This window comes from Elephantulus edwardii, unplaced genomic scaffold, assembly GCF_000299155.1.
Source record: "Elephantulus edwardii isolate Elephantulus edwardi_28Jun2011 unplaced genomic scaffold, EleEdw1.0 scaffold00152, whole genome shotgun sequence".
Classification (NCBI taxonomy): domain Eukaryota; kingdom Metazoa; phylum Chordata; class Mammalia; order Macroscelidea; family Macroscelididae; genus Elephantulus; species Elephantulus edwardii.
In genome coordinates this window covers 5,575,557-5,587,820 of record NW_006399902.1, presented here as the reverse complement: position 1 = coordinate 5,587,820, position 12,264 = coordinate 5,575,557, and the positions used below count along the sequence as shown (strand labels likewise).

The following is a 12,264-nucleotide window of genomic DNA, read 5'->3' as shown; positions in this document are numbered from 1 at the left end:
CAGCTTGAACTTGCATATGAGTAATTGGTGGTCTGTTCCACAATCAGCCCCCGGCCTAGTTTTCACAGCTGATATTGAGCTTCTCAGCGGTTCCTTCCACAGATGTAGTCGATCTGATTCCTATGCATACGGTACACGCATTAAAAAAAAAAGACCTGAACACTTGTATAACTTTCATCATTTCTCCAAGTTCATAGGGTTTCCAGAGGCAAGATGTCACTCCTGCTTCCAAGCTTGTTTTAATCAGGGAGCTCCACCATGGACCATGGATAATCATTATCACATTTGGCACATCAGTGTCACAATGTTTGGCATCACAGCAACCACGAGTTATCTCTGTATAGCAAATGGACAGACCAGTGGATAAACATACATTCATGCATACATATATGTATATATATGTAATAAGTATCTTCTACATGTCAGAATGCCTGGCACTAGGAACGGAAAGGTGCCTTCTACTTGGCTTTGGCCTTGTTGCCTTTGACAGAAGTAGATGTAGGGTGGAGGCAGGGCATTTCATTTTCACAGGAGGCCTTCAAGCCCGTCATCGGCTTGTTGATCAGCAATGTCAGTGACTCACAACAACTCTGGCAACAAAGACAGTTCTAGTTGCCAGGAAGTAGCATTTCAAATTCACCACCATTACCCATCTACCAAGCTAACATTAAGTGAAACTGTTAAAAGGTTAACAGAACTCCATGTACTGACTCAAAAAGATGTCCCAGATATAACATAGCCAGTGAGTTTCAGAGTAGAAAGAAAAATGTAGTCATAAAGCACGATGCCTATTTGCATTTAAATATGTATATATAGGGATTTAAAAAATTCCACCTGACTCTATGCTAAGCCATTATTTGCATGGTATGCAATTCTCATAATAATCTTAGTGAAGTAAGTGCTATTATTACACATACTTTACAGATGCAAAAACTGGAGCCCCAAGAGGGTAATGTGATTTATCTGAGGCCTCACAACAAACAATATGTAGCAGACCTGAGAGATGAACTTCAGACTGCCTGTGCCTGAGATTGTAACCACTACCTTCTTCAGCAGCTGCACACGGAAAAATCTAGAACACGGGCCAAATTTCTCTCAGTGAGCACATCACAGAAGCTGTTTCAAGGGGGCTGCATTTCAGTTTCGTGATATGCTCTGTATGGTTTGAATTTCTCTTAAATAGCCATGTGCTAATTTTGTTATTGGAAAAATAACAAAACTACCACCAATGCAAAAGCCTGTCAAGAAAGCCAACAATCTGAGGAGAATCAACTTTGCTAACTCCTTCCACTCCTCTACCTGTCTCAAAACTTGTGGACCGAGGGACAGGTGATAAAGGAAAGAAGTGAGCTTGAGAAATATTGTCTTGAACAGGAGGCATCAGACTTCTTTTTTCTTGGGGAGACTTTCAGAGCTTCAGCAAGGTAATGCTGCTGGTGCGGGGACAATGCAGGCACAAGCCAGTGCGGGGACAGAGTTGGTTGCTGACACCATGTGGAAAGGCGCCTAGAATTCTTTCTTTCCAAGTGCCTCAAAGAAAGTACTGCAAGGAAGTCGTGTTCCTTGGGATAGGCTTTGGGATATTTGGGATATAAAATATTTGGACATTATAAACCCAACACTAAGGGGCTTGATTGTTAGATGCCACATCCATGGACAGTGTCTTGAGCCCATCTGTTTTCTGTCCCACCCAATTGTTGTTATTGTTATGTGTCATTGTTGGAACTGATGCACAGCACATCCTCCAGCAGGTTTTCAGAGGCTAAAAATTGCATGTGAAGAGATTACCCATATTTCTCTCTCAAAGCACCTCTTGGACTTAAACTGCCTGCCTATCAGTTAGCAGCAAAACTCCTTACCATCAAGCCACAAGAGCCCTCTGCTCTATTAAATATCCTTAAAAAATGCTTCCATTGAGTTGGGTTTGTCCTTAAAGCCACTGTCATATACCATGAAATACAGCAGTCCTGCAGAGCTCATAATTGCTCTAGGAAGTTGTACATGACTTCCAAGTATCTTTTCTGAGGAAGACAAAAACCAGGATGACTGGTCTCCCTCTGAATGAGTTTCTTTTTTGTGTTTTTGTTTTTAATACGGACATGTTTCTTCCTTTGTATTTGTTGCCTGAAAACTCAGAGTCAAGTTGTCATTTATGTATCCAGTGCTAACATTTTATGTTCTAACCTCATGATCGTCAATTTCACACTTTTATCCTTATTTTATCTTTTTTCTCATCTTTGTCCCCTAGTTCTAATTGATCTCATTATGTTTTTGTATGAGTCTTCAAGTTGGAACCAACTCATAGCTGACTCTCTAGTGGGTTTTCAGAGGCTGTAAATTGTACAGGAGAAGCTCGCCAGTCTTTCTCCTTCTGAGCAGCTGAAGGATTCCGGGAACTGCCTGCCTTTGGGTTGACAGCACACCTCCTTACCCACTATGTCACCAGAGCTCTAGCTCATCAGAGCATTTTATTTTGTGCTTATCAGAGCATTTTATTTTGTGCTTTCTTATCAGTTTCTTAATTCTTATTTCTTTCTCCCTTAAGAAATGGGGAGAAACCAGAGGCATGGATAAATAAACAGGCTTCTGAAAGAGAAACAGGAGAAAGTGTGTCTGTGTGCCAGTACTTGGGAGTGTGTGTGATCAGGATGGGTCAGTCCTTGGAGGGAGACGTCAGCGAAGAAGAGGAAGACCCTTAAAGAGATGGGTTGGCACAGTGACTGAACCAGGGGTTTAAGCCCAGTACAGGTTATGCACAGGATTGGACAAAGTTAGAATCGACTCTGTAGCACCTAACACACTCAACAGCATCTGTTGTGTGTGGAGTCCCTGCCTTGGAACAGGTTGTTGTTCTTTGGTGCCAGCCAGTTGATTCTGACTCAGCAATCCATTTTGACACAGTATATACACCCCATATAGCTTTTCTTGGCTTGAAATCTTTACAAAAGCACTGAATCTTAAGGTTTTTCTCCCATGGAACCAGTGGGTGAGTTTGAACTGCTAATCTTCCAGTTAGCAGTCAAATGCTTAACTGTTGTGTCACCAGGGATCCTTATCTATGAGCCCTAAAGTACATAAACACATTCTTTTCCACATGGTAGTATCTATTGCAGATAGATATTCCGGTGGCTAAGTGCATTACGTGTTGCCTTGCTAACAAAAAAAGTCAGCAAGCGGAATTCACCAGCCTCTCCTCAGGAGAAAGACAGACAATGTCTTCCACACAGATGTCACTCACTCATCGCCATGGAGACTCATTGTTATCGGGTCAGAATTTACTCATAGCTGACCCTCTAGTGTGTTTTCTGAGGTTGTAATTTTTCTCCTGCAGAGCTGCTAGTGGGTTTGAACCAGCAGAACAACACAGCCTTTGGATTAAAAGCACAACTTCCTACAGAGCTCCTTCATAGAGATTTATAGCTTCAGAGAGCTGGTGGAGAGTTGCTAAGAGCCAGAATTGACTTGCTGGCTCAAAACTCAAACTCATTGTAGAAGTAACTTAAAGCTGCCCTCTATTATTAGGCTTCTGCGTCTGAAGATGGCAAGGAGAAGATTGCCTATCCCCCTCCCTTAGAGCTAGTGGTGAATTCAAACTGTCATAGAGGTATACAGTCTTTGGGTTAATAGTGCAACTCCCTACAGATGAAGCCACCAGAGCTCTCAACATTAGCAGGTGAATGGTGTATTTTGGATAGGGATGGGAGTGCGTGAAGTGCATGAGTGTGTGGGTGGTTGGGGGTGCACGTGAGCAAGTCAACCAGTATGTGAACTCTCCTCTGAGACAGACTCTATGGCCCAGCCCAGAATCCAGCCTGACCGAGTTCTCACACCCACTGCACACAGGAAACGGGCTTATATGCAAAGCCACACTGTAAGTGTGAGGGAATGGGCCGTTCACCAGCCTAACAAGGTGCCAACTGGAGTGGATAGAATTCGGAGTGAGGACAGCCCTCCCGGTGGTGCATTATTTGCAGGGGGAGAGAGCGTCCAACTCCATTAAACGTCTGTATGCATCGAGCACTACCTAGGGTTTGCCACATCTCATCTCATTGACATCAAGTCTATTCCAACTCATAGCAACTTTCCATCAGTTTTTGAGGCTATAAATCAACATGGGAGGACCCTGTCCATCTTCTTCCCTCGGAGCCAGCGGTGCATGCAAACTGCTGTAGATGAATTCCTCACTATGGACCATGGGGTACACCAGAGGCCTTATTTTTCTCTACAATTCCCCACAAGCACTCTGAAAGGGAGGATTTATCATTGTCTCTTTACAGATAAGTAATCTAAAGTTCAGAGACATAAAACCACTCATCCAAGGAAATGGCAGAACCAGAATTGTACCTGGGTCGGCCTGACTATGAAACACCTGCTCTTTGCACACTACTGTACACTACACCTGTTGACTTCCTTGTTTTGCCCTTGCTCTGAACATCCTTGGAGTCTTGTCCAGGACATTCACCACAAGGGACCTTTGTCCTTCTCCGAAATTCTCCAACTCTTCCAGGAAGCCTTCCAGAGTCTCCCGAGGAAAACTTTCTCTCCTCTGCTGAACCCTCAGCCTTTCGCAGCCCAGTCACTAGGCCTCTTCTCCACTTCTGAGAAGAGTATCTTATCTATTCTCGCATCCTGGGGAGGAATGCTGTTGATTGATTTACCAGCACCAACCTGAGTGCAACAGACTCTTTTCTCCCGTCCAGGCTGCGGATGAACCCGCTAAAGCACAGGCCAGGTCAGCACACCCTCCAGCTGCCACGCAAGGCTTCAGGCATGGGCATGGAGAAAAGCCAAGATGTGCTGACATGGCCGAAACTGTGTGTCAAGAAAACCTCCAGTGGTAGAGGGTGAGGAAGGGAAAGCTGGAATGGCTGGCTGAGGTGGGGACTCCCCCAATAAACTGAAAGCCCAGAGCTCAAGAGTGAGGGGGTGGGCGGGTAGCTGCCACGCTGTCCTGGGCCTCCACCTCTCTCGGATTTGAAGCAACAATCACAGGACCTTCTGGCTCTACACATGTAGCCACAGTGTATGGGGCTGAAGCAGGGAAGGAACAAGGGGACCGTCTTGTGACACTTGTCAGGCGCAGGAATGACAACTTTTCCAGATGGAAGTTCAGGAGGATTTTGCCCAGGACCAACTGCATCCCTGTCAGGGATAAAAATTGCCCTTTCCCCCACCTTCTCCCATCACTCTCTCTCCTCTAACTTCCCAAAGTCAGACCAGAGGTTTCCGCCCCGAGAGTCCATCTCAGATGATTCATGTCCACCCACTCAACCAGGAGACTCCTTCCCCTCTCAAGCAGTGCTGGTCAGTGAGAGCTGAAATAGCTTCTCACGTGTCCATCTGGGGGCCCTGGGCGAGGCCTCTCTCTCTGTCAGGAGGCTTGATCACTAGTTCTGCCTAGGAACCAGAAGGGTTCCTGAGTTCCCCTGACTCAAGCCTGTCCACCACTCTACTCACAGGGGCAGAAAGGGGTAAGACTCTGCTATCACTCTCCCGGGGTCTTCTAGCCTGGCACAGCCACTGCATTAGGACTGTAGGCCAGTGAGCATCTTGATCCCTCTGGTCATCGGTAACCTTATCCATCACTTCAAGGACTGGACTTGGTGATTTCTGACTTTTTTTTTAACAGCTCACAGTCCATGTATTGGATTTTCCAAGAATATGGTCCCAATGTGGTGGGGTTTTGTGGCGCACAGTGTGACAGGGGTAAGAGCTGCTGCTACGTAGAGAAGAAGTGGTCATAATCCATACCGTCCACATGACCACTACTGCTATTTCTCTGTTCCTCAACCTGAAGGGTTGATGCATGCTCTGGGGCTCCTGCCCTTTGCTTTCAGGCCTCTCACCAGAACCCCTAGACCCTTATCCCCAGTGCTCCTTACCTGCCCAGCCCAGGAGCCCTCTGGCCCCATTCACATGGTCCCCTTGGCCTGGCCTGGTTGCCCCGATGCAGCTTCAGCTCCCCTCACCGTTGTAGCCACCGCCTGTCTCCTCGCGCCCACGTCCCACTCTGACTTCCTGCCTCCTCCCGAGGGCTCCTCAGCCAACCCAGCCCCAGCAGCCCAACCACAAGCCTTCAGCACCCCAAGCTTCCTGCTACCATAGCCCCCCAACTTTGCGCTCTGGGGGTCACATACACCTCTAGGGTCTGGTCCCACTCACCCTGAGAATGGGTACTTGTAGGACAAAAGTCAGGGGGAGGATGTTTAATAGAACCTCCTCTCCTGCCTCCCAGGGTGCACCTGGACTAGCGATCCAGGGGCAGCCTTTGAGCCCAGTGAGCTGGGGGCAAACAGATGTACATTCAGCTTCTCGTGAAAGAGCACAGCTGTTAGCGTTTCTGAGCTGAGTGACCTGTTTATTACTGTCTGAAACCTGTTTATTACTACAAGATAATACTGCTTCAGAGTTGGAGGAGAGGACAACGTAAGTAGTTGGAGAGAAAAACAATACCTTTGTCATACTGAACAGCACCCATGCTATACTCAAGGGACAGGAAGGATAGCTTTCTTACAGTCAGGGGATCAACTAACACCCTTCCTGCAGACAGAACGCTGGACAACAGCCAGCCTCAGAAGCAGGCAGAACAACCCCACTCCTCTAAGAGGGCAGAGAAACATCCTTGTAGGCAAAGAGAAAAGCCAAACCCAAATCTATTCTCCTCTAGTCAATTCCAACTCATGGCGTAATTATGCCTTATGTATCCGGTCGAACTGTGCTCCAGAGGGTTTCCAATGGCCTTTTCAGCAGATTGCCAGACTTTTCTTCTGAGGAGCCTCTGGGATTCAAACTCTCAACCTTATGGTGAGCACAGTAACAGTTTGTACTACTCAGTGACTCCGGAGGGTAGGGCAGCACCCATTGATTACAGCTGGAGAATAGGGCAGCAGTTCTAATTCAAATAGAAGTCTACAGACCCGTTAGACATGCAGGGCCTGGCACCATCTCCTGCATCAGGTAGAAAACAGACCAGCAACTGGGGCCTGCCAGGAAGCCAGGTGCAGACCTTGGACCACTGGACCTGTATACAAGGAGCAGCAGGCAAGCCTAGACCCGGATGGCACCATCATAGGCTGAGAAACAGGCCCTCAATGACCTGTGGAATTCCACTCAACCTCCACCTGCCCAAGAGCTAGACCTTGACTCCACCCTGAGAAAAGTGTGAATGCATCACCTCCTGAGGCTACTCAAAGCTGCTCAGGCAGGGGGAGGGGAGCCCACAGATTATTGTTGGGGTTTGTGAGGTGGAAGCTGATGCTGTGTGCACCTCAGCTGCGGAGGGAAGGGGGGGGGGACAGGAAATGGGTGGGGGAAGAGGAAGCCCGAGTTGGAAAGTCAGACAAAGAGGGTAATACAGAAACAAAAGCTGAGAGATACAAAGTAAGAAACCTCTAGAGTGGCACAGAGCCCAGAACCCCGGCTGGTGCAGGGTGGAGGGCCCAGCTGACCTTGCTGTGTGACTATGAGCAAGTCACAGGCCATCTCTGGGCCTTAGCTCAGTAGTAATAACACTCCTGGGTGGTAATAATGAGCAACAATAGACAGATGACATTAAGTGGGGGCTGGGCATTATCTCACTGAAATCATACCTGATCACTTTTAGAGTAAGAATTAGTGCCTCCTTTTCAGAGGTGAGGAAACAGCTTCAGAGGGTAAAGACCTCCTCATTTCTAATTCAGGTAGCTGATATTGTCTTTAGGTGCCATTCAGTCAGAACTGACAACCCTCCAGCAGGTTTTCAGAGGTAGTAAAGATCTTCCTCCCTCGGAACAGCTGTTGGATTCAAACCATGTGCCTCTGGGATAACAGAGCAACTCCTTCCCAGGCCATCCAGTCTACCAGGTCGTTCATTCTCAATTTTACCACATAGGAGTAATTTAGAATTTTAAGTTCTTTTTCAGTTCTGATCTTTATAAGACAGAGATGGCTGGAACTCTGGGGGAGATGAAGCCCCATTTACAACTCCCCCCCAGTTGTCCACTCGTCCCCTAGTTTTCTACAAGCCCATCTGGTCCCAGATACAGGCAGGAGACCCTAGGCCTAAATAAAAATAATTCAGAGACCTTGTTGAGAAGCAAGGAGGGAGTTTATTAAGGAGCCATGGAGGTTTTGAACATCTCCTTCTCCCCAGCTGGGCCAACGGGGAGGGGCAGGATGCCAACTCTTTGAGCTCTCAGAATTTCTGAGAGCTGACTTCATCCACCCACCCCCACCTCCACCACATCCCCGCCAGGTGCTGAGGCCTCTGGGGCACCCCTTTCCCCCACCCTTTTTCCCAGGGGTGGAGCAGTCTTCCCAGGAGACATGCAGACATCCCTCAGCAGAGAGTGAAGCGCCTGGAGCTAATGTTCATACGAGTGAGGCCGAGGTGTCTTAGTGGGGAGGCCAGGGCCAGGCCACCCCCCGGCTCCAGCTCCAGCTCCAGCTCGGCTTCGTCCAGCAGCTCTTGGTGCCGATGACAGGCCTGGTCCACTTTCAGCCGGTGCAGCTGGGCCCTAAGCCGCAACAGCTGCCCAGCCAGCTGCCGGTCCTGGACTTGCATCTCCCGCTGCAGCCGAGAGGGGGAGTGAGCCTTGGTTGGACGGCCCTCAGTCTTGCGCCATCATTGGTCCCTTCCTGTCAACGCCGCGAGACTTCACACTGGTTGCTCCCTGCCTGGACTCTTCTCAGCCTAGCTTGCTCCCATATCATCTCTCATATCTTGCTCCATTTTGGTGGTTCCCAAGCCAAGCTAAGGAGGTGTGCTTAAATAATACAGATACCCCATTCCAGATCAACTAAGTTAAATCTCACCCTCTTTATATTTGTGCAAGCTGTATTGAGAGTTACCTAGTCAACACACAACCCCTCAGATTTCTGCCTGCAGCAAGGTCAGAGTGTCCTTTTGTACTTCACCATTTCTGGAGCACAGCAATTCTCAAAGTTAATATGGCTAAGGCTTCCCCCCACTGATAACTGGTGTCTCTGGAAGGGCAGGACTCTGTTCCCTAAGCTTCAGGAATACAGGGCACAAGTTTAGTGGATTGGGTGGAATCCTTCTTCAGCAAAGTCCTACCCTAGCCCCCAGGATAAAAGTCTTGATAAATCCACGTCTTGAGCTCCTCAGCACCAAGATACAGCCAAAGAGTGGCTAATGCTGGGGATGGGGGCCACTCTCACCTCCTTCCCTGAACCCCTGGTCTTGAATGCTAAGCTAGATTGACTCAAGGGCCCTCTACAGGGTTACTCACCAGCTCCTGGCGGAGCCACTCGAGAGCGGAGTTCATTGAGTCAAAGCCACATATAGCCCCAGGTCCCCCAGTCTCAGGTCTGGCTTGGGCCCTTCGCCAGGACTGGCTCTGGACCCGGGCTGTCCACTCCAGATAGGAGGGCCTCCGTGTCTGCAACTGCAGCTTGGCCGTCAGAGCCTTCAGAGAGTCTAGGCTCTCCTCTTCCTCTATCTCTTCATCCTCTTCACCTACTGCCTGGAATTTTAGTGAGCCGAGGGACATGGTAGGGGTGGGGTGGATGACAGAGCAGAGCTGGCAATGTTCAAGGAGAGAAGGCAGAAGCCAAAGATGAAAGAGATGTGCCAGGGAGGGTGTGATGTTGAATGTTCAAGGTGGGCCTAGGAGTCTGTGTGTACCAGGATGGTGAGCGGATGGATGTAGGAGGCTGAGTGTGCAAGGGTTGGAATTTTCCTGGGCTGTTAACCCAGGGAGCCACGTGATGCCCATCCGGTTGGGGGCAGGAGGAACCTGCTCCTCTGGCCCTTTGGATGAATTTTATTGTCTTTGCCCAGAAGGAGACACCCAGTTCCCAGAAAGGAAATTGCTCTAGGATAAGAAAAGCATCATCTGCACCAGAGTCTTGGCTCTGCTCCCAAACCCCAAGTTAAGGGGGTGGGAAAGGAAAAGGAGGCTGCACAGCTACCCCCAGTGCTCACTCATGACACTGGCCTCTCAGCAGAGGAATAATATCCCAAGAACCAGGAGCCCTGGGCTCTGGTGCTGATTCCATGGGACCTTGGGCGAGTCAACAATCCTCACAATTGAAGTCACTCAACTGAGCTCAGTGATTTCAAAGTATTCTCTGAAGAGTCTTAGGGTTTCCTGTGAATCCCTCAAAGTAGAGGGAAAAGGAGAATTTTGGAGGGGCTCTTTATCTCCTGCCAAAGACACAATTAGAGCAGTTCCCTTTTTGAGTCTTCATTGAAATAATACATACATCAAAAGACCTGAAAGCAGCAAGACAAACAGACACAAGCACACCAATGTTCACTGCAGCACTATTCACAATTGTGAAAAGATGGAAATGGCCTAAGTACCCAACAACTGAGGAATGGATAAACAAATTATGGAGTCTGCAGACAATGGAATATTATTGGCCATGACAAGGAATGTAGTCTGGATATGTGCCACAATATGGATGAATCCTCACCACCAAGCTGGTAGGCAACATCATGATAGATGAAAAAAAGATTGAAGTTGTCAATTATTTAATTTTATTTTGATTCACAAGCAACAACTTTGGTCCCAGCATCCAGGAAATCAAAAGACATGTTACATTGAGGAGGTCTGCAGTCAGGGACCTCTCCAAAGTACTGAAGAGCGGGAATGCCAGTTTCAAGAATGCCTGATGCAAGCCATGCATGGTCTTTTCAATTACTTACTATACATTTGAGAGTTGGGCAATGAGAAAGGATGACAGAAGAACCGATGCCTTTGACTTGGGCGGTGGAGAAGAGCACGGAATATCCCATGAACTGCCAAGAAAGCAAACAAATGTTTTGAAAAGAGTACAGCTAGTATACTCCTTAGATAAAAAGATGGTGAAACTTCACCTTACTTATTTCTGGCATGTTGTTAGAAGGGTCCAGTTCTGGGAAGAAGACACCATGCTTGGATGCTTGGAGAAGTGGAGAATCTACAAAGGAGGGGAAGATTTTCAACAAGATGGATTGATAGAGTTATGTAACAATAGGCTCTAGGGTGGCACAGATGATGAGGTAGGCTTCAGATCTCTTGTCCTTAGGAGGTGTTATTCCTTGGAGAGGGATGTGGTGTTGGGAAGGGTGGAGCGTCACGAAGGAGAAGAAGACCCTCAACCAGGTAGATTGACATGGTGACTGCTGCAATGAGCTCTTATGTGTCAGGGAGACACAGGACAACACAGGGTTCAGATCTTTTGTTCATAGCGTTGCTATGAGTTGTGCTCGACTTGACAGCCCCTGACAACAACAACAGGGATAAGAAGGAGGGAGAAAGAGGAAGTTTTTATTTAGGGGGCTCTGAGTTTATGTTAATGGCAGTGAAATGATCTGGGAAAGGACAAGGAGAATGGTTGTGTTCAACAAGAGAATGTAGTCAGTGTCACAAAACCATCCACATAGAAATTGTTGAGATGGTGTTTACTTCCAATGTATGTATACACTACTTAAAAATTTTCATAATTAAATTTTTTAGATACTCATAGAAAAATGTATGTATCACAAATATACAGTTGATGAATTCTCCCAAACTGAACATATTTATGACCTAGCATTCAAATCAAGCAGCAGAGTATCACTGTGTACTTGGTTCCGTTGGGTGTTGAAGAATTGATTCCAACTCACAGTAACCCTGTGGGCCACAGAATGAAATGTTCCTGGAACCTGTGCCAGCCCCACAATCACTGCTGTGTTTGAACCCATTGTATAGCACTGTCTTTTAGGCAGACTCTGCTATCAGCATGCAGCTCCTCACTTCTTTGAATTTTGAGCGTCTTCCAACTAGAGAGGTTCACCTGGCATTATATAACAGTGTCCTGCTGTCATTCATAAAGTTTCTCACTAGCCAGTTATTCAGAGGTAGATAGTCTGGCACTTTGTCGTAATCTGGAAACTATGACCTGTAGTGTATTTTACAGCATTATAGCAACACACTGACAGTGATGGAGAGGACAACTAGAAGCTAGGAAGCTTCCCTAGTGCTGAGATCTCTCACTACATCCTTAAAGGTAACCTACACCCTAGTCTCTTCTGATATCCACATTGGTCTTTTCTTTCTTGTCTTTGCAATGACCTTGTGCTTTGTTCATGAATGGTGTCCTTGATATCATCCCACATCTTAACTGGTCTGCAGTCACTAGTGTTCAGTGTATAAAATCTATTTTTGAGATAGTTTTAAAATTCATTTGGGATGGATTAAAGGTCATATTCTGATTGTCATGAACATTTTCCCCCTTTTGCAACTCATTTTTTAAAAATTTTATACTGGTTTACCTACAAAGTGTGTGTGTGTGTGT

The 12,264-nt window shown here is 47.2% G+C and overlaps 2 protein-coding genes across 2 annotated transcripts in view; both read right to left on the bottom strand.

Moving 5' to 3' along the window:
- Positions 1-6,017, bottom strand: part of LCK (lymphocyte-specific protein tyrosine kinase) — a 41,097-nt gene extending 35,080 nt beyond the window's left edge. Inside the window, exon 1 of the mRNA XM_006894962.1 lies at positions 5,883-6,017. The gene's annotated coding sequence lies outside the window, so the exon portion shown is untranslated. The remainder of the gene's footprint in view (positions 1-5,882) is intronic.
- A 2,300-nt stretch (positions 6,018-8,317) lies between these two features.
- Positions 8,318-9,491, bottom strand: FAM167B (family with sequence similarity 167, member B). Its single transcript, XM_006894961.1, has 2 exons — positions 9,231-9,491; positions 8,318-8,548 (listed from the first exon to the last, which is right to left on the bottom strand). Exons 1-2 carry the CDS (start codon positions 9,489-9,491, stop codon positions 8,318-8,320), a joined length of 492 nt encoding a protein of 163 aa, XP_006895023.1.
- Between the last annotated feature and the right edge of the window lie 2,773 nt (positions 9,492-12,264).